The sequence below is a fragment of the Hydra vulgaris genome, chromosome 12 (genome assembly GCF_038396675.1).
Source record: "Hydra vulgaris chromosome 12, alternate assembly HydraT2T_AEP".
NCBI lineage: Eukaryota > Metazoa > Cnidaria > Hydrozoa > Anthoathecata > Hydridae > Hydra > Hydra vulgaris.
The window spans coordinates 66,809,266-66,832,274 of NC_088931.1; the positions used below are offsets into that span (position 1 = coordinate 66,809,266).

The following is a 23,009-nucleotide window of genomic DNA, read 5'->3' on the forward strand; positions in this document are numbered from 1 at the left end:
TTTCTACCATTTTAATGACTTCCTAGTGAAGGAATAGCTTGTGGAGTAGTGGTCAAACCTATCAACAGCACCCATATTTTTTCTGTACTGAACCTCAGCTATAGATTTTTCAATTTCCTTATTCTCCCCATGTTTTCTTCTTCTCTCAATGAAAACTGTTTTAGGATTAAAATATGAGCTCAATATGCAGATTTCCCTTTTGTCCTTTCATGCTAAGACCATTATTTTATTTTCCTTACTCCAGGATATAACTTGACCTTTTGCAAGTTTTTTTTTTTTTACCTGACTCTACTGGTAAACCTTTTCTGTTGGCTTGAATGGTTCATGTAGTGTGGATACCCCTTTTTAATAACTCTTTAGCTAACTCATAACCTGTGAAAAATCTATCTGTAAAAACATGGTAGCCAGTACCTGTTACATTTTGTAACAATCCATCAACTAAATGTAACACTATTCTTGCCATAAAAGGAAGATCTGGTCTAAGAAGACTGTTAGTGGTAGCTGAGCCATAATAAGGTTCAAAAGTAAACAAATATCCTGTTTCACTGTCTGCTAAAGCATAAAAAACCCCATTTATGAGGTTTTTGAGGATTGTACATTAGATGAGCTGAACGTCCTTTGAAAGCTATGGTGCATTCGTCTATTGCGATATTTTCATTTGGAACAAATAGCTTAAGACTTTTATTTTTAATATGTAGGACCAAACCATTTATTTTATTTCCCCTAGTAATAACACCAGCTTGTGTTGAATTTATATGCTTCTATAAAATGGTATATAATCAATAAAATTGAGTGAAAAAAAATCTTGTGTCTCTCCAGAATCATGTAAAGTCATTCATAGAATTATTCCAAGATATGCCTTCAATGCCAAATAGAATGGGTAGACAATGTTTTGCCAAACAGTTTTTCTGCTGCATAGCGATTAGTTTCCTTTGTAATAGTTTCGATAACTGCTGGTGTAAAAAAAAATTCAAAAAATCCACAAACTGAATTTAGCATATTATTTGAAGATAATTGAATTCCTGTACTTTGTACTGTAAATGGGAGCTGTTTTAGTTGGCGTTGTGATATCACCCAAGTATTTAGAAAGTTTTGAACAGCTACTTGATCAGCTGATTGATCAACTACTTTGTTTTCATTAGTGTCATTATCAGTTGATTCAATGTTATCTACGATTTCATTCGAATTATCATCACCATAGTCACTGTCTTCTTCAGATAAATCATCAACATCGCTCAGGATACAATCACTGTCATTTAAATCTAAATCAGAGTCAAAACAATCATCACTGATTTCTAACTGAGAAATTACTTCTGAAGTTGTAAATTTCAATCGTTTACTAGGACCAGCCATTTTTAAATTTACCGATCCTTGTTTTTAATATCCTTTTATTTACATTCAAAATAATGACCAAAATATTATGGTCCATAAGAATGTCTTGCGAAACAATACTAAAGAGTTGATTAAAAAGCATGTCTTGCATGACAAGGCAGTGGAGTAATTTACCCTGTAAGACACAGGAGGGGTAAAGGTTAAAGTTTGGTTGGTAAAGTAACGAATTCGTCCTTTTCACGAAAATGACAATCATGAACTTATTTCTTATTATAATTTTTTAATTAATAATAGTAACTATAATTTTAAATTTTTTTTTTAATAAACTAATTCGATTAACTGTAGATATCGAGGTATCGAGATATCGAGATATCGAAGCGGATAATTCAAAAACTAAACCGTATTAAATCATTTGCACAATTTATAGAAGAGTTTGATATCGAGCCGCCAAAAAGTAAGCTATAATATTTTTCTTTAAAATGTTTTCAAATGCGTGTGCTGATTTTATTTTGAAAAAAGCCTAATAAGCGCTATGCATATCTTTTTAGATTTTTTATATAAAAGACCTTATAAAAGATGGAGAAGTGAGCCCTCTCCCTCACCCCCAATATATTGTATACATTTTTACTCAACAAAATGACTATTTTTAAATTACTAAAAAAGATCTAATGAAGATAAAGAAGTGAAAAAAACCAATTGTGGTCCAGCATTATTAAAACATAAATAAAAATACCTCTTCATAAAAAAACTTAAGCATATACGGAATACCGAGGCGAGTTGCAAAAGGGCTAGTAGCAACAAAGTTTTTTATCTATTATTCTTTATTAATCTAACTTTATGTAACTATGATGATAACTCAATAGATATTAAAAACTTAGAAGCTTAAATAAAATAAAAATTTCAAAAGTTGTAATCTTATTTAGAACTTTTTTTATTAAGTCCTCAGATGATATAATGACAGAATCGAGGTTTTTTTTTTAGCATCTTTACTTTTAACATAGCTGCAAACAATCACTATCAAAATTCGAAGTTAGTGGAAGAGAAAGCACAATGAGAGGAAAACCACGGAAAAGAGTGAGGCTTGTCTTTAAGATAGCTGTAAGAGGTGCACTGATAGGGGCATTCTGATGATGAAAAAGAATGAGATAATAGTTTTAAAGAGATCAAATCGTGATTAGAAGCACCTAAGGGTGAATGTGAAAAAAACTGAGCACTGACTAGGATCAGAAACAAGATATAAGTCGAATAAAAAAGTTGAATGATTTGAATTGTCTGGAAAACGAGTTAGAATGTTGACTATTTTTGTTAGAGATTGAGAAAGGCAAAAGTTGTAAGCCTTAGTATCTGCAGTATCACTGACACTTGATCCAAGCCATGGGCATTAAAGTCACTAACAACAAAGATACGGCTGAAGGATAAAGAGAAAGAGCTTGGTCAGTTTAATTAGAAATAACATCAAAAAGATTGCCACCTTGAGATTAAGGAGAGCGATATAGAATAAAGAGAAAGGTGATAAAGTAAAGTGGTGCTAAACAAAAGAACATAACAGAACAGTCTGTGGATTCAAACCTAGTTTCCCGTCAAATTGGTGAATTCTTACGAATGTAAATGTCCAGGCAAAGCATGTGACTATTGGAGTCTTTACGAAGTAAATGAAGATAACCATCAACATTAAGATCAAAATATGAAACAGCTTAACTCAAATTAGTCTCGCAAAGAGCAAGTAGGTCTGGTGAACTTAAAAGAGATAAGACTCAGCAGAAGAAAATTTAATTCGAAGATCACGAATATTAGTGAATGATAGATTTAGACAACTTGGTGATGGCAATGGTTTTTTGTGTTTAATTGTTATTGATACTTGTCATTTTTTAAATTGGTTAAAGAACTTGACTCAAAGCACAGATAGTATCCAGTACACTATATAATAGTCCAAACAACTGCCTCATTACTATTAATAAACCCTAAGCTGTAACAAAGGGCTCCAAATGTGACCTCAACAATGCACACCAATAGTACGAACAGGGACTCCATCCATGCACAACATGGTACTGATAGTGTTCTCATATTTTACAGCTGTTTATGGAATCAGCCCCTTTAAGAGCTACCACAGAGTTCTCAGAACCTGACTTCTAGCTGGCCTCAGAACCATAAAACTGAGTTTTAGACCTGTACCCTCATTTGGAGATAATAGAGTGAGTTGCCTAGTTATAAAAACATAAATGCAAGCAAAACCCATGCATTAAATCCATAAGTTCAAAAGGTATTCAACATCCTAAACTGGAAACAATTAATTATAAATATATCTAAGCCAGCCTAGTAGATGAAAAAGCTTTTACTCAACCAAGAGCCCAAGGTAAGGGGTGTGTTAAGTCAGAGACGACTTTTCCTAGCCTTTGCCTAAAAAAGCGTATCCTACAAGGCAGCAGGACATGAAAAGGTTGTTCTGAGTTAGATGTTACCAGTAGCAGGATATCCTGACCTGACTATATAACAATTACAAATACTTTAAATATAAAACGCTTTTTATTGTCAGCATGAATGGGGCATTAAATAGTTTTATTACTTTTACTTTTTTAAATATTATGTTAATTAAAAACAATTACTTAAAGTAATATTGTAACAGTATTAAATATGTTACTTGCACATTACATTATATTATGCATAATATAATATTATAATATATATACATACAAAATATGTTGCACATTGTATTATGCAACTTAACCTGTAAGTTTAAAGAATTTTAGAAATTTCTAGTTTCATTATTTTAGTTTCACTAACAGGTTAGTCTAGAAGGGTGACACCAAAAGTTTACCGCACTGAGTGAAACCAACCTCAGCGACGCCACTGCTGCATTCTACTACTAAATAGTGTTAAAGCCATAAACTTAACATCGTAGTTGCAATAAAAATCCGAAAACTTTGCTGAAGTCTGAAATTATCGTTGCGATTAAGGCATTTCAGAAAAAATTACGCACGGAAACTCCTATATGTTGTTTCTGTTATTTTCATAATAAAAAAACTGGTAATCTCAAATTTACTCTCATTTAATTCTAATCTATATAAATATTTTGTAACTAAGAATTGTATACTTTAGTAATTTTATCAAAGAATAAATTGAGTTTGAAACGGAAGCACGCATGGAACAGAAAAATGCAAATTTTAGTTACTATATAAATAAAGTTTAATTCCTCGAAAATATAAGTTTTAGGAGTTTACTTTTTTTTTTTAATCAACATTTTATACATTAGTAAAGATTTCCAAAAAGTTACAGGATTGCACTACTTATCAGAGAGTGTTTAAGTGTAGTTTATGTATGATCACGAAATGAAGTCACACACGGTTTCGTGAAACACAAGTTTCGAATTTGTCGAGTTTGTGTAGTTATTTTTATGATAATAAATTGTTTGTGAGTAAAATATTCTCTACAACTCATATTGCAAGTAAAATATTCTCTACAACTCATATTTCAAGTAAAATATTCTCTACAACTCATATTTCAAGTAAAATATTCTCTACAACTCATATTTCAAGTAAAATATTCTCTACAACTCATATTTCAAGTAAAATATTCTCTACAACTCATATTTCCATTTTTTTCGTGTTTTTACAGCTTTAACGGGGAGTCAACATTTTATTTATATTTCTTATCGTTGGGAACAAAATAGCATTTGAAGCGAAACTAATATATAAATAATTTTAGTACATTCTTGTTGGAAATTTTATTTCTATTTTGATAGTACAATTTTTATGCAGCTAGAACAAAAAATTAAATAAAAAAAACAAAAAAGTAAAAAAAACTCTTCTTTCTGATAAAACCGCGCACACGATTAATTAGTTTAGTTTTTCGCAAGTGACTAAGCGCCTATCATTATCTGATTGTTTAACTAAAAACTAATTATTATGTTATATGTCAATACAATCATCACTTACTTATTAAAAATCAATTATTATGTTATTTCTCAATACAATCCTTACTCACTTAATTCAACTCAACTCACTCACTTCAAAATCTCAACTAAAAAAACAAAAGCGCACAAGGAAGTTGATATACTAGCCGCATTAAGTGATGTGAAAGAAAATAATACGTCGTTGAATAAAGCTGCATTCAAACATAGTGTTCCAGTCTCGACACTCAAAAATCAACAACTGCATTATGGGAATAAAATAATAAAAATTGATCACAAAAATCAAAAATCACAATTTTTTAATTTTCAATTTAGATATGATTTTTTATTAACTAGGGATTATAGAAATTTGTAGCTAAACGAACTTATACCTCTTACTGTATTGATATTGTAGTTTATCGAAATTGATATTTATTAATTAAAAAAAAAAAATGAAAAATGAAAACCGATTTTATTAAAGGATCATATAATTAATTTTTATTGCGCATTTCATAAGTCATTAATGATGACCAAAAATAGTGAAAATACGGCAGCAATCGGTTTGTTGAAATTTGAGTTTGGAAAATTGTTATTTAAAGAAAATTTCGAAATCAGTTTTTCAAAATGCATTACATAGATTGAATCATTTTACAATAAAAAAATAACTGAAAGTGGAATTACAGCACTAAAAGAAGATTTGAATAATCTTAAAAGTAATTTCTCACGACATTGGAAATTAAGGAATTATGATTCTACAAATCTAATGCGCCATCATCCCACTTACTTTGAACAATTTGTGATCTCTCTTGAGTATTTTGATCAACCATGCCAAACATTACAATTAAGAAAAAGAAGACGACCATCAAAATCATTAGAAGAATTGTGCAAAATCAGGCAGTAACTCAAATAGCCAAAGATTCTGAAGACTGAATTTATGTATTACTAAAAGCTGTTCAAACAGCATCACATAGAAAAGGATGTAAATTCCTGAAACAATTGATTAAGATAGCCATCGGTAATATTGATAATGCAGAGGAGCTTCTTAGTAAAATCAGTACACAGAAACCAATAAAGATGACGCCAGATGAGGCATTAAATCTTTCAATTGATAATTCATTATCAAAAAATACATACCAAAATTTACGAGTTGAAATGAAAAGTAGAAATGCCAACATCCTTCCAACATATTTTGAAGTCTCTCAAACAAAGAAGAAATGTCGTCCAGATGAAATCCAATCATCTGATGTGAAAGCGTCAACTTCAATAAAATCACTATCTTGTAACACAATTTCGAGGATTGTACTATTAGAAGAAGATCAATTTGTGAATTATATGAAGAAGGTAAATAAAAGTTTTATTGATGCTGAAACGATCTTCACATACGGTGCTGATGGATCAACTGGTCAAATTGAATATCACCGGCGTCATCATCTGGTTCTGTAATAGATGATCACTCATTATTTACAGTACCATGACACCATTACAGCTAAGAAGTAAGTTAGATAGAGAAATTTTATGGAAAAATCCTACTCCTCAAACTTTTTGATTTATGCGCCCCTTGTCTCTGGAATTTACTAAAGAAAAAATGGAACATGTTAAGGTAACCTTCCAACAAATTGAAGAGGACATCAAAAACTTGGCTCCATATCAAAAAAATGCTGAAGAAGAGTTGCAAGTTAATATATCATTATTGTTCTTTCTGACTTTAATTGATGGGAAAATTTTAAATTTTTTTTTTGACAATAAAGCTTCCAAAAGCTGCCCTATTTGTAAATCAACACCAAAGCAATTTAACAACTTGCTAAACTTTGATAATGATCAATTTAAACCAAAAGGTGATTCGTCCCTTATCTATGGTTGCCAGCCTTTGCATGCTACCATCAACACTCTCAATTGCTTGCTTAAATTATCATACAGAAAAAAGTTATAATTATGGCAAGTTGAAGGTGAGGAAAATAAAAAAGCTTTAGCTGAAGAGATGGCCAGAGTTCGACATAAAGTAGAGGACTTCTTAAACATCAAAATTGATAGACCGTGTCAAGGCGGACAGGGAAATACAACAACTGGTAATTTATGTTGGAGACTTTTCAGTAAACCTCATGATCTCGCTAAAATTTTAGAACTAGATGATGAACTTGTACCAAACTTAAGCACCATTCTTGCTGCCCTTATTTGTCACGAACATTTGGACTTTGAAAAGTTTGGGTCCTTTTGCCATGATACAAATTCCTTATTTATTAGTAAGTATAAATGGTTCAACATGCCTGCCTCTCTTCATAAAATTCTTTGTCATTCAAAAAACATTATTATGAGACTACCATTATCACCTGGATTTTTTGGTGAAAAGGCAGCTGAATCTTGTAATAAGTACTATAGGCAGAATCGAAGATATCATTCTCGAAAGTGTTCTTGTAAAAGTAATTTGCTCGATATATTTAATCGAGCATTAGATTCATTGGGCCCTATAGTGTCTTCAGCAAAACTGGATGTGAGAATGAAAAGGATTAAACATCAGGTATCAGAAGTTGTCAAAAATTTCCTATTATTTAAAAATTATGAGCAAGAAGCTGATTGGGACACTACAACTGAGGAATCAAATTTCATGGATTTAAATGAAGGTTCTCTTTTTGACTATTTTGAAGACATGGTCTCCAATTTTGCAAATATTCTGATGAAAACCAATATGGGGTTTATGTAATGACATTTACAGGCATAAACAAACAAAATAATTATCACAAATAATTTTGTGCAAAATTTGTATACTTTTGTCCCATAGTGAACTGGTGCAACAACGTACTCTCAAATTAAAAAGAATGATTGTGCATGCGTTCCAATCACTTGGTGACTGGGCTTATAGTTTAGCCAGAAATAAACCCCTCGAATTTGTAACCGGTTACCTTAAACGCAAAGATCAATTGCATTTATTCAAATATGGCAAACCGGGCAAAGCTGGTTTTATGCCCTCATGAAGAGATGGTCAAAATATGTTTCAACAAGAAAAGCGAACAACTTAGCATCTAACAGAGCCACTTCTTGTACGCCAGAAATAACTGATTAACAGACTGGTATGACTTCTGGGTCGCATATTTGGAATTGTGATGAAAAAGGTTTTTCGGGTGATCAAAGTAAAGCAACTGTAGTGTGTCGAAAAGGAACAATACTAATGCTAATAGGCATTTTGCACCACCATTTGTGATATAGAAGGCCAAAATAAACTTTTTTCCAGTTGGCACCAAATATTCAATTTCAAAATCAGATTGGATGGAGCACGATACGTTTATTGAATGACTGAAAGAAGTATTTATATCCGAAACTGAGAAAATTGGTGGTACTCATATTTTAGTACTAGATGGGCATTCAACTCACATGAATTTGAAAGTGGTATAAGTGTGCAAAAAACACAATATAATCTTGATTTGTCTACCAGAGCATTCTTCACATATTCTACAACCATTAAATAGAGGTGTCTATTGTCATGTCAAACAAGCGTGAAAAGAAGTTCTTACTAAGTATTACTAAGACTCATAATGAAAAGAAGTTCTTACTAAGTATTACTAAGACTCATAATGAAAAGAAGTTCTTACTAAGTATTACTAAGACTCAAAATGTAAGAATTTAGATAACCAAATCTTTTCACCGTTAAGAGAGTGGTAAATGTTTTACGCGCTTGCATGCAATCATTAGTTTTCGGCTTATTTCCACTAATTAAAAACAACATAAATCATAAGGCATCAACAACCACACAAACGTTTAATCCACCATCATCATCTTTTGCAGCCTCCACAACACCTACACTATCTTGCTCAGTCATAGCTTCATCATCTGCTGCATCACCTACTCCAATTACACACCAATTACCGTCTTAATCAACTACGCCAGCTTCGAGTTTTGATAGGTACCAATATTTTACTTTTTTATTTGATTTTTTTAAGTCTTACTATTTTTTTTATTATATCAAAATACGTGCCATTTGTCTCGTCGGATTAGGTTGCGTAGAATTAAAAAATAAATAAATAGTGAAACCGTATTATCGTTCGTAAAAAAGCAACTTGTTGACAAAATTCAAAACAATAACAACAACACAACAAGCTATTTATTTTCCGTAAATCATTTAATTGGTTTAAAAATTTAAAAATCTAATGGGTTGACGCTGAGACAATAGCAACTTGTTAACATCATAGGTTCCTACTTTACCCAAGAAACCCAAGTTAATTGCATAAACTCATTTTTTATGTTATGGTAGTTTACTAGTATTTAACTATTTCTCTTCATTTTCAATATCATTTGATCATTAGTCACTTAAAACAGGAATGTTATAATTTAAATGCTGATCTCGAGTACAATCACTCTTCTGTACATCTTGGGTTATGTTGCTGGTAAATTTTAATCCAAACAAATATCAGTTGTTTACAAATTATTGCAATTTTGCTAATATTCCTAAAATAATGAATGGCAACACTTTTGCTGGATCTTTTACTTTACGTCTTTTCTCATTATTTTGAAATTTTATTGGAAATCATGTATACAATACATTGCAGAGGTAGCATCTGATGAGGTTGTCTCTCCTTATTGTGTTTGCTATTTCATTACTACCGATTTTATTCTCTACCTCTCTATATCTCTTATTCTTCCCAGTATAGAACATCAGATATAGACTTGTTCTTCAAATGAATTTTTTTCTTTTCTTGACAAAATCTTAAAACGTATTGTAAACGTATTGTAAACGTATTGTAAATGCAGTTGGGCTTGTTCTAGCTACCCAGTTTGAATAATTTCAGAGAATTTTTTTTTAATATTTTTATATATGATTAACATAGTTGTATAAAGCTTAAAAAGACTTAAAAAATGAGGGGTCTTTCAACTTTAGAAGTTAATTAGATCCAAAGTTATTGCATTGACAAAACGCCTTGTCTATAAATATGGAAATTTTGGCGTGAAATGGCACCGAAATAAAATAAAAAATCTAGCGCAAAAATCAAAACAAACGATACGCGAAGGAATAAAAGCATTATATACATAATTTCTAAACAAAATTCCTAAGTACCATTTTTTCAAAAAAACATAAATAAATAGTTGCTTTGAATTGAAGTAAGGCTGTAATTGCCATTTCCACATGGACTCTTTCAAAAACACTGTTTTTTCTATATAAGTTAACCTTGAAGTTTTTAAACGTTGAAAACTAAAAAATTATGTTTGAATGTTAAAAAGATTACATTATATTCCTCATCCTTTTTTTAAATATAAATGGAGATTTTCATTCAAATTAGATGCGTTTTGGTGCTTAGGAAATCTTACGTTCAAAAACGTGTACCGCGGCAAGTTTTTTCATCAGTAGTGGTCTTAAGACAAGAATAATATATAAAAAAGCCATATTAAATATAGTATTTTCTATATATGGTTAAAAAGAGGTTGAGTCTATTTGATGCAAAAATCATCAAGGTTCTGGCTTTAATATAAAAAAATATATAAAAGATGCAACCTTACGACGATGAGACAGAGGTTCAATCTAGCGATTCCAGAGCCCGACGAAAAACATTTGATTTTTGACCAAAAACATAAAGTTCATGAAAAACACGTGTTTTTTTTGTCAAAAATCAAATGAATCTCTCTCTTTTCTACAAATAATACTAAAATGAACTCTACCCAGTATAATTTATGATAAAGTCTTTTAAATTTTTTTAAATTGATTTCAAATCAGGTGGAAGTAACAATTTTTAATTTAGAAAAAAATTATTTTTTTATTTTTAAATTTTTAAAAATTTTTCTTAGACAGGGGTAAACTTTATTTATGCTAAAGTATTTATTTTATTATAGGTTTTATTAACTTTCGCCACCTTAAATCTCTTTAGTGTGGTTGTGACTAACTGTGTTCCAAATTACTAAATTGAGTTTTTTTTTAACGTTTTTATAATTTCTGATACATTTTGTGTCCTCTGCGCTTTGTTTTTCCATGCAGTGATTATAAAAACAGGTCGTTAACGAGTTTATGTTTTATTAAATAAAATTTACAAATTATGTATTTTAGGATCGTTTGAGAGTATGATGATGGCATCAAATTATCCAGGTGATTCAATCTTTGTTTCTATAACTTCCATAATAATTTCTAAATATAATTTGTATAATATATAAAAAGGAAATTATAAAAACAAAATATGCTAAAGACTTTAGTCTTTAGCATGTTTTGTTTATATTATAAATATAATATTTTATAATATATAATCATTATATAATATTTATAACATATAATGATTATAATTTTCTTTTTACTTATTTGTTTTTTTCAATTTATCGTTATGAACTTCAAATAGGTTTTTATTTTTTGTTTCATTGAAAAGTATTTTTCACAGTTAAAATGTATTTTAGAACCAAGAGAGAGTTATAATATGGCAGGGTTACACGGAGGTGATTTTTTTTTTTTTTTTTTTTGTTTACCAAAACGCAAACAAAAACTGGTGCTGTTTGTAACTGTACCTTAAGTCTAATTTAATTTGAATATGTTGATTGTTTTTATCCAACTATGCTTATTTTCGTATTTTTTCATAATAAATTGCAAAAAAAATGGCAAAATATGCCTTGAAAACAAATCACCGCACAAGTGGGCGAACTAAATTTTTTCCACCCAACAAATATTTTACAATGCAATTTTTACAGCGTATGTTTGACGGACGGTTTTTATAGCTTAAAAAATTATAGCTTAAAATAATGATTTTGAGTTATATTATATATATATAAGTTATATTTATGAGTATTTTATGAAGTTAAAATGTATTTTAGAATCAAGAGAGAGTTATATGTTGGGAGGATTAAACGCAGGTGGCTTTTTTTCTTTTTTTTTTTACCAGCAGGCAAACAAAAATTGGTGCTGCTTGCAACTATACCATAACTAATGCATTAAATCTAACTTGATTTAAAGATATCAATTGTTTTTATCAAACCATTTTTCGTTTTGTAATTTTTCTTAATAAATTCCAAGTAAGAAATATACTTTTCTCAACTTTGAAAAACACATTTCACCGCACAATGGGGCAAACTTAATCTTTTCCGTCCAACAAATATTTTACAATGCGGTGGTTTTTATAGCTTGAGATTATAATCTGAAATTATGATTTAAGTTATCCCCTTGACCCAATTTAATTAAGTTTATATATATATATATATATATATATATATATATATATATATATATATATATATATATATATATATATATATAAATATTCTTGCATGGTAGTCGAAAAGCTCTTCCATAAACCGTAGTTTTAAAGAGTCTGTCATTTAAAAAAAAACTTGAATTAAGTTTTTTTTTAAATGACAGACTGCTAACCCAAACCACCCATTAACCTCCATGCAAGACTATATATGTATATATATATATATATATATATATATATATATATATATATATATATATATATATATATATATATATATATATATATATATATATTTATATATATATATATATATTTATATATATATATTTATTTATTTATTTATGCTAATGAAATATAACAGATATCTGTCAAAATGAGTGTTACCAAACTTGATGTACCAGACTTTTTTTTGCAAGTTTTCAAGTTTTATTTAACTTATTAAAAGTTAAATTTTTCCATGTGATGTAAACATTTTTTGAATTGGAAATATTATTTCAATCAAAATTTTAATATTAATCCTGCCTATTTAATATTAATCTTGACTTTGAAATTAATTATTTCATAAATTATTTTTTCAAAGAAGTCGTAAATAATGGAGTTGTATAGTAACTCCTTAACCCAACCATTTGTAAGTTCATGGAGCACCCATATGATTCCATTAAGTCAATACCATTACTAATTGGAAAGCTGTCTGAAGAGTGCAATAATAATATCTGTCGCTGCATCGTTCTCAAAAATTGTCATCAGCAAATACTTTTGACACTTTTTATAGAACCATTTAAAGATCCAAACCTTTCATTTTGAATCATTTGATCAAAAAAGATCTTTAAAGCCATTGCCTTATGAAGTTTTAAAGATTTAGAAAATCCTAAGTATTAATTTTACTTTGATTTAAATAAAGAAAAAGTTAGTTTTATTAATTTTTAAAATGGAAAATTAAAAAATGAAACTCTAGTTCAAATAAATTCCTTTTAGTTTAACTTTGTTTTGGTCTTGCTCAAATAAAATAAATTTTCCATAAAGGAAAAATATATTTTGGGATTTTATGATTAAAGAATCATAAAAATTTAAACTTAACTTTTAAAATTTCATTTGTGGTTTTAAATTACCGGTAAGAACAGACGATAAAAAGGCGTGTTTCCCCAAATGAGGGAATTTTTAATTAATTTTATTTAGCAATGAAAACAGATCTGCAATATTGATTAATCTGCATCGTTTTTTAGGGTCAAAAACATTTTTTTCTTTTAAACATAAACTATCATGATTAAAATAATTAAAATAAGAAATAACTAATAACGACTTGTTAAAATATTTCAAATATTTATGTTATTTTAAATATTTATGTTATTTTAAATATTTATGTTATTTTAAATATTTATGCTATTTTTTAGCTAATGACTCACCATCGTGTCAACTCATGCAAAAGTTTGAAGAGATTCCGAAATCGAAAACTGATTCTTTCATATTCTTTCCTTCTTGTATTAAAGTCAACCGGTGTAGTGGTTGCTGCAATACTGACATAATGGAATGCGTCGCATTAACAAACTCATCTCTCTTTATTGACGTTTACAAAGTACCAACTAATGGTTAGAAAATTAAATTTGAACAAAAAAGTTTTTTGTTATTAGTTTAAACCATTTGTTAATAAAAAAAATGATTTCTCTGACATTTGATTTGTTTTTGTTTTTCATGATTTTTTATTTTAGGCAACCGCCCTTACTTATACCGAGTTAGCTACTTTAATGACGAATCGTGTGGTTGTCAGTGTAAAATAAAGAAAGAGAATTGTTCACCAAAACAAATCTATGACGAAGGAAACTGTGAGTGCTTATGCAATTCAAAGCCTAAAGCTTGTTCCAGTAAACAGCAGGTGCGAAAATATTTTAAACTAAGTTTTAATGACGATGATTAAATATCTTTTTACTGACAAAACTAACTTTTGTTTAGTGGTCAGACATTACCTGTGATTGCACTTGCAAAGAAGTCAAATCTTGCAGCGGAGGAAACTTTTGGAACGACATTACCTGTCAGTGCGAAAAAAAAATTAAAACAAAAAAATAAAACAAATATATAAGTATTATTTTTTTCTTGGTATTTTTTTTTTGGGATATAGGCAAGGAAACAATTTTTTTAACTTTTGTTCTTAAAATATAATTAAGAAGAGTTTATCGTTTTCTAAAATTTCAATCTCGTATGACCCCAGTAAAAAAGAGCGCATAAGAGTTATTTATACCATAAAAAAAGCTATAAAAGATGCCTAAAGTGACACATATCTCAACTTTGCAGCCAATTAATCTTTTACAAATAAATTAGTGTATTATAGTTTATATTTTACTGCATTTTGGTGAAAAAAATGTTATTACTTAGTATTAGAGGATATTTTGCTACAAGAATCAAATCAGCGCAATTTTCAGGAACTTTGTTATATGACAACTTTGTTATATGACTTTGTTATATGACTTTGTTATAAGTACAAACACTCATATGGGAAACACCTAGCAATTGAAAGTATATGAAAGCACCTTTAGATTGTAGCTGCACTACGTTTACTTAGAACAATTCTTATCACAACTTAATTAAGCTACAAGCTAATGTTGTATAAAGTCTAGCTGCGCATTGCAATTCAGAAGAAATAATGTTGTCATAAGTTAAACAAAAGTCTGAGAATGTGTATTGAGTTGCGAACTTTTTATTTTATTTTTTATTTATCTTATCAAAGCTTTATTTCGATTTCAGAAAGATAATTTTATGCAATCTTTTACTTTAAACAAATAGTAACTGTATTAAAACTTAAAATAGATTCTTTTCTGTTTCTAAATGGATTCGTATCTCTCCGAATGTCATAAAAGAGTTGAAAGATATCTTTAAATCTAGATGAATTGAATATTGAAGAAAGTACATTTAATAAATCTTCTTTCTTTTTAAGTTCTGTAAGCTTTTTTAAAATCATTTTTTCTTTGGTTGTGAAAACGCGTGATTTTGGTTTTACATTACCTGCTTCTTATTAACTGCAAACTACCGACGATAAACATTATTTTAGAAGGTTTGCACCTTACGCTGCGCTTAAAAGTGCATTTGATTTTGTAATAAAAGACATTCTAGCGGAACCTGTTTCCGATTATTTAAAAAGGGCTTTTGCAATATCTTTTTTGAATTAAATATAAGCATCAATATCTAAAAATTACTTCATTTAATATGCTTTCTTATCATAAAAGACAAAAACGAAAATTGTGTTAAAGATAGCAGGTTTAAACTTTCTCTTATTTTTTTGTATTTCTGATATAGTCAATGAGAATATTACTGGGCAAATAGTTTTCAACATCTTCTTACTCCACGCAATGAATGGCAGTTTATTTTACTGTTGAAATAAACAGAATTTTATCACCTACTATTTTTAATAATTAAAACATGAACTATTAATTAATCTAAAACCAAGTCGCTTAAACTTTGAATTGGACGCTTCTCAAGACATATTTTGAAAAATGATAAGAAAATAATTCAATTATATAAAAAAACTTTTCCTTCTCTATTTGTGATGTTTAGTGCAGCTGGCTATCATAAAAACATTTCACTTCTGGACACCAGCGTGTAACTTTGCATAGTGATAGTGGACGGTATGAGCAACAAAAAAATAGCGAGACACAAACTTGTTATGCATCTGGAATCGTTTTACAGATGAATTATTCAAAATGGCCAATGGCGGCCATTTTGAATGTATTTAAATGGTCATAACTGTAGAACTAGTAGTGATATCCACTTCAAATAAACATCGATTTGTTCTAAGAGAAAAGTTACATAAAACTGACTGAAATCAATGTTTTGAAATTTCAAGATGGCTGCCATCGGCCATCTTGAAAGTTTTTAAATGGTCATAACTTTAGAACTAGTAGTGACATCCACTTAAAATAAACGCCGTCTTGTTCGATGATGTAACAAGAAACTCATATTTACATATTTACATAAATTTACGCATTTACATAATTACAATACACTTTTGGATTACAATTCGTCATGGAAGGAGATCTGGAGAACATGGTCGAATTCTGGGTCTTCTTCAACTTCTAGTTCTTCATATGAATCACCATTTGTTTCTTTGTAACAATAGCCGTTACATGCACACAGCTTAGTGCATGGTAAACCATGTCGTTTACATGAACAGTTTTTACACTCAGTTTTGCACGAACAACGAATCAGTTCCTGGCAATGTCGAGAAATCTCCGGCAGAGTGCACCAAAGTGGTGTATAGCACTCATCAGCAGTATCTTTCCATCCCCATTCAGTGGGTAAATATCCTGGAGTAACAGCAGACAAGCATTGTTTCCATAAGTGTGCCTGCAGTGCTGCTCTCTTTGTGTGCTGCAGAAGAGCGTCTGCAGTCGGCGGAATGTTTTCAATTGCTCTATTCTTTATGGTGTAGAGTATACGGCGGCATTCGTTTACGCCAGCAGCGGTTGATGATCGATCGTACATCAATACTACAAATCGCTCAATGGCCTTCATTGCCGTATCAGTTAAGACATCATTTTTTAAGTCTGACGTGGAAAGATTGTGAAATGCAGCATCAACTACTCGGTAGTTCATCCACGCTTTCCATGCCGTTCGTTTTCCAATCCCACAGAATGTTGATACTGTGTCACATCCGGTGAAGGCATGGAAGAATGGTAAATTTGACGATACACCATCTGGAATGTGTTGATGTAGATGGTGAACTCCTATCATTCGTCTTCCTTTTCCAACTCCAAAATCAATCCACAACTCTTTCACTCCAATCATCTGGCTAAACACAGAGAGAGCTATAACGACCACATCGGAGTCCACAGTGCGTATAGTTATAGTTAAGTTGCCATTTTTCAGTGCATGATTAGCATGGAGCAAAAGACGGCCATCTGCCTCTTCAGCACTACAAGGAGATATGGACGATACATCTAAATCTTGTTGACTGGCACATGCAGTTTCTTCAATGGTACAAACAATAACTTTTCCAACTACGGATTGCGTTAAAACGAATCTGGAAATAAGGCCGAACAGTTGCGTCTTATTGAAGTCCACAGATAGGAATTTGTCAAACTTTTTTGGAATAAGTGTACCCATTGTGACGTTTATGCGTTGCCCTGATCCACGATCTTCCCGTGTTTCGGACTTCAAGCTTTTTGGGACATACCGATCAAAAACAATGTCAAGGCGCTGCACGGATCTCAGAAGTCTGTCCACGAATGGTCCAATCACATTTTCGCAGTAGTCAGAGAATGTCTTTGACGATCTCGGGTGAAGCATGTGTACGAGTGCTGCACCATCAACAATCAGAGCAGAAACCTTATAGTCAAGGTTGAAGTCTTGTTGTTTCTCGCTACCATACTGTTCCAAACAAATGAGGACATCTGATTTGCTGGTGGCCTTACGCTTCCTTCCGAATTCAGAAATTGACGGTGGATAACGGTTGTTTTCGTGTGAAAAGAAATCCTCTATATCACTAACACGATTTTGACTTGCTACATACATTTTACAAAAGTAGTTGGAGTCATGTTTAAGATCAGCGATTTTAGTTTTATGTTTGGAACCTGGAATTTTCAAACTGTGGAACAATTCAAATTTGTTTCTTTTCAAAGGCTCATGAATTGACTTTTGTCTGGACACAAGACGGTCAGCTACGTACTCGTTGTATTGCTGTTGCCCTGTGATCTTGGCTTCTTGAACAGTTTTTTCGGCTGAATTGGACATTATAATCTTATGGTTGTCTGCTGTCTGCAGTAACTGCTCCGCAAAAGGATTCCCATCATCGCGCATAGATTTCACCACTTCAGACACGTGATGAAGATAACGAGTCTGAAAACTATTTCTGTCTTCATGATGGTGTTGATAACCCAAAGAAGTGGAACTGCGAACTTCATTCTCAAACTCATTAATCATTCGAGAAATTTCTGGACCAGCCACCATCCACTTAAGAAGAGCAGTTTCGTTATGAAGTACATTGATTGCTCCTTCGTCACTCTTGATCAATTTGTTGTTCTGTTCATGAAGCTGGTCATCAGACATGGCAGAGAAGTCCGCGTTAGTTTTCCTACTTGTGAAGTGGCCCTTTTTGAATTCCTCAAACACATAAGGGTGTCGGACAGGTAGCTCTTCCAAGGTTTTGATGAAAACCGGCAACCAGCGAGAGTAATTAGTTAGATCAAGTGCGAAGAACCACGGAGCAATCTGCTTTAGCATTCGCACGTACTCCTCGAAGTTTGGTTCGCGAATACTGCGCACAAAACTCAGTAGCAGGCTCTCCAACTCCATAACGGTTTGCCAATAAAGAAACTGATTAGATTCGTTGCTCTTCCTGGAAATCCACTCTTCCAATGACTCAACAAAGTCCTTACAATCTAGCTTACACGCCTCATCACGAAGAATGAAAAGAGATGCCAGGCTCACTTCGTGCGCATATCTTGTTCTCTTTATGTGCGACGATTTAAGCAGCGACTCACTCCTTCCAATGCTAGCAACCTCTGCTTTTATGAACATTTCAGTCCAACCACTGCCCTTCAACCACTTTCCAATCATGTTTTGAATGGCCATTTCAATATGGAGTCCACCCATCATAATGACTATTTTATCCTCTCCATAAACATCCGGAAACTTCCATTGTATATACTTTGCAACTGCGTACACGGGCTGATCACCAGTTATAACAGCACCTTGTTTGTTATTGACAGCACTCGTTATTTTTATTATTACATCCATCAAATGGCGTACTGTTGCTGGAGACTGAATGTGATCTGTTAGCAATGGCAATAGTATGTTATGACATGGAAAGGTTGCTGGATGCATATTTCTTTCCGCATGGAAAGCAGCGAATGAAGTTTTATTTGTTGATGTGTTATACACAGACTCCTGCACAGAATTTAGCCAAGGTGTCAACTGCTCAATGGTTATTGGATCACTAGCAATAGGTGATGCATTCACGGTGGTCATTAGTGGTTCGGAAACAACATTATTCGTTGCAGGGAGAGTGGTGTATGTATCCGGCAATTTGCTATTGATTTTCCTAGACCAAAGGAGTCCTTCTGAAGTGGATTTTGAATTTGAATGGGGAGTATCCGGATGCTGAATAATTGTGACGCTAGAGCCGGGGAATGAATCGTTAGATGTAGTTGAAGATGGATTGTGATCAATATTGTCTATCGCAGCTGTTGTAAAAACACCTTCAGACAGGCAACTTGGTATCACATGACCTATTTGCACATAAAATTTGCACTTTTCATTAGTCAAACTTGATTCAATTTCTTGAACTCGGTCATATGAAATACTTAAACCTAGAGAATTCAATTTGTCGACAACTGATCTTTTCCGAGTGCAGTTATGGATCATCAAACCAAGGTACACGGCCAATGGAGTTTCTTGGTTTGCTTGATGACGTATTTGTTGAGGTCTGTTGGCTCTGCTACGCTTTACACTATTAAATCGAATTAACTGTGCAATGGAATAAGCAGCTTCCTGCTCGGGTGCGGAAGCAGGTGAACCATTGTCGATATTGTAGCCTCCTAAAAGAGTATTAACAAAATTTACAAGGGAAGGTGGCACACAATCACGAGATCCAAAGTCGCCTATAAGCGAGCCGCTGAATTTGGGAAACTCTCTAAACATATCTCTACGGAGAATACCAGCTGCCTGAGCAATGCAAATACCGTCCGACATATCGTTGAAGTTGCAAGCATCACGTATGGCATTACCCACATCTGGCTCAAAGCTTAAGATGACTTCTTTACCACACTTGTCTTCCCTCAAACCAGGAACTAAGGAAATTAAATCGTCCTTCAGTCTAGTTCGGTTGATAGACTCAGACTGAACTCCGAGACTCGACATACGATCTGCACAAAGTTTATTGATGTCAGACAGCTTAAAAACAGGGGATGATGTACCATATATAAACATCTCTTCCATGTAACTAACCAATTCCGCAATGACAGAGCCATAAGTCAATCGATAGAGATTGTGTTCATCATTGCTAAAGGAGCGCTCATGACTGCGGGCTCTGTTGAGAAATCCCCTGTAACAGTCTTTATGATATTTGACTTCGAGTGCTATGAAATCTTGGTTTGCTATTTTGTTAAGCAGATTTGTGTCCTGCATTTCAATGGCTAGAGCATACACTTTTGGGCCAATTTCTTTTGTGCTTGCCTGTACTAAGGGGTTGCCTGTCACAGATTCACCATCACAAAACCAACAACAACTTTTTATGTCAACTGCTTTACATGAGGATCGCATGCACCTAGCAGAGCTCTGGGCGTTTTCGGAATCATCTTGCACATTTTGGTTTCTCTCAATGATTCTCTGCAGTTTCTAAGAGTCGTACTTGTTTCGGCAAAGCTTGTGGTACTTTGCCTTATTAACAATTAATGCGTGCAATAACTCCTTTCCATCACTTATTTTATCCAAGCGAATAGTTGGTGGCAAAGCTTCATGATTATCGAACTCGATCAAGTTTTCACTTAGAGTTTTATAACCTGCCTCTTTGGGAATTATAAGAGGTTCCGGTGAAACACGCTGACACAAAATGCACAATTCCCAATTGATATCACGCACAGGAACAAGTACCTCAGGAACTTGTGTGACATCAACAAGCTCTATTTTTCTTCTTTTACTGGTAGACATGATTGTTATTAAAACTGAAAGAAATGAAAAGCGCATCACGAAATAAGCATACAGAGTAATACAACATACAGAGCATACAAGTAAATACCTTAAAAAAATAATTTACATATATACAAATAAACTTGGTAATATTAATAATTATATTATTAATAGTAATAATAATAATAATAGTAATACAGTAATTACAATAAATAAAATAAATCAATATTACGTTTTATACAATAATCATTTATACATACATAGCTACAGTTACAAACAGTAAAAAATTGACAAAACGTAACAATTAACGATGACATAAAAACGACTACTACTAAAAAAATTATATAGATTTAGTAAATATGTTAATCATAATTGTTAAAATATGAAAACCATAATATATTGTACAATAACACAATAACACAATAAACAAAAAAAACAAAAACAGAAAAACACTGTGAAAAACAAAAACCAAAAAAAGGGATAAACATTACAAACAAAGCTACCGCTAAAAAAGTACAAAGCATAATAATGTAATCAAGCAAACTAGTAACAATAAATAATTCATAAAACATAGAATGAAAAAAAGAAACACTTTATAAAACTAACATGATGGAGTAAATAACTAGCAAATGATTTTAATGATTAGCAACAAATAATAAGTAAAGCTATATGCACTACATATACTAAAAACTAAAGAAAAGAAAATATCGTTACATAACGGAAAACATCATTGCATAGCTAAATAAAACTACCTTAAAATAAATCATAATATGAAATGAATAACTAACGAAATATGAAAAAAGTAAAAACAATATAAAATCTTGTTATGCCGAGTTTTCCCAAATTTTCGAATGTTTTCTTTCCTTTTTCATTCATTTTTAAACTTTTTTTTGTTTATTATTATTTTCGTTACTTTTGTAGTTTATTTTATATCCTTTCAAATAGTTCGTTCTTTTTTCTTCTTTTTAGATATTTCGTTTTTTCTTTATAATTGATTATATTTTTGAAAAACTAAAGCAAAATATCTCCTGATTTATTGATTTTTCTTTTTCTTTTTTCACGCTTTAAAAATTATTCATAGTTGTTAATAAAAAGTGTCCACCGTTTGCGATGTCATTGCAAAGTTCAATCATTAACAACGTGCCATGTTTTTATTTATTCGTCCGTTATTCGTCCGAATTTGGTTATTACTACGACCGTGACGTAATATAATGGCGTCAACAAGACACAAATCTTTCTTATCTTTAAAGACCAATTTAACCAATTTTATTCGCTTAACGGTTTGTGTCTCGATTGTTTTACAAACAGGAATATATAAACTTAAGTTGTGCAAAAGGATTTGTTGGTGTCCGGCAGTGAAATATTGTTACGTAAAAAAGCATCAACCGACTGCACTAGTTCTATTATTCTGCTCTAAGCAAGTAACCTTTCTACTTAATTTTCTTTTATCAAGCTTGGTTAAAGATTTATTCTTCTTGATTTAAATTTAGTAAATTAATTTTTAGTAAATTTAATACAAAGTTTGTTTACTGCCAGGTATAACGTAATTAGTGATCAAACAGCTTAGAACTGTAAGGAACCTAAACCAATAAAACCTAATAATTTATGAGTTATAGATGCATTTTAATGGTGTTTTCATTTTTGACATTATGTTTCAAAATAATTAATCCATTTTATGAGCAAACTTCAATTTGAAATACAAATTTGCGAAAAGCTTCTCTTTCTTTTTTTAATCAAGATATTGTTAAATTTTGTTATTGTTCACTCGAATCTAATGTTGAACAACTAACTTTTATTTTAATTTGTATTTTAAACAAAAAACTTTTTTTGTGTGTTTTCAAATATAAAATATTTTTGGGTTCAATTTGTAGTTCTCATAGAAAATTTAATATAAAAAAATCAAAATCGGAATTAAAAATGCTAAAATGTTACTTTTTCGAATTAACTATTTTCTGAATTTAAACTTAAAACTCAAGCTCAAATTAGCATAACTTTTATTTCATAAAAAATCTATCTGTTATATA

At 31.3% G+C, this 23,009-nt stretch overlaps 1 protein-coding gene across 3 annotated transcripts in view; it reads left to right on the forward strand.

Annotated features, from left to right (window-relative positions):
• The window catches only part of LOC100201588 (vascular endothelial growth factor A), a 34,165-nt gene extending 19,706 nt beyond the window's left edge, over nt 1–14,459 (forward strand). Inside the window, exons 3-9 of one of the 3 annotated variants that reach the window (XM_065814195.1) lie at nt 1,678–1,786; nt 11,244–11,282; nt 11,582–11,620; nt 11,993–12,031; nt 13,764–13,958; nt 14,079–14,242; nt 14,320–14,459. In XM_065814195.1, coding sequence (XP_065670267.1) covers nt 1,678–1,786; nt 11,244–11,282; nt 11,582–11,620; nt 11,993–12,031; nt 13,764–13,958; nt 14,079–14,242; nt 14,320–14,433 — 699 coding nt within the window. In that variant the 3' untranslated portion in view covers nt 14,434–14,459. The remainder of the gene's footprint in view (nt 1–1,677; nt 1,787–11,243; nt 11,283–11,581; nt 11,621–11,992; nt 12,032–13,763; nt 13,959–14,078; nt 14,243–14,319) is intronic. The other 2 variants (XM_065814196.1, XM_065814198.1) reach the window with 2 other exon arrangements.
• Nucleotides 14,460–23,009: the final 8,550 nt, after the last annotated feature.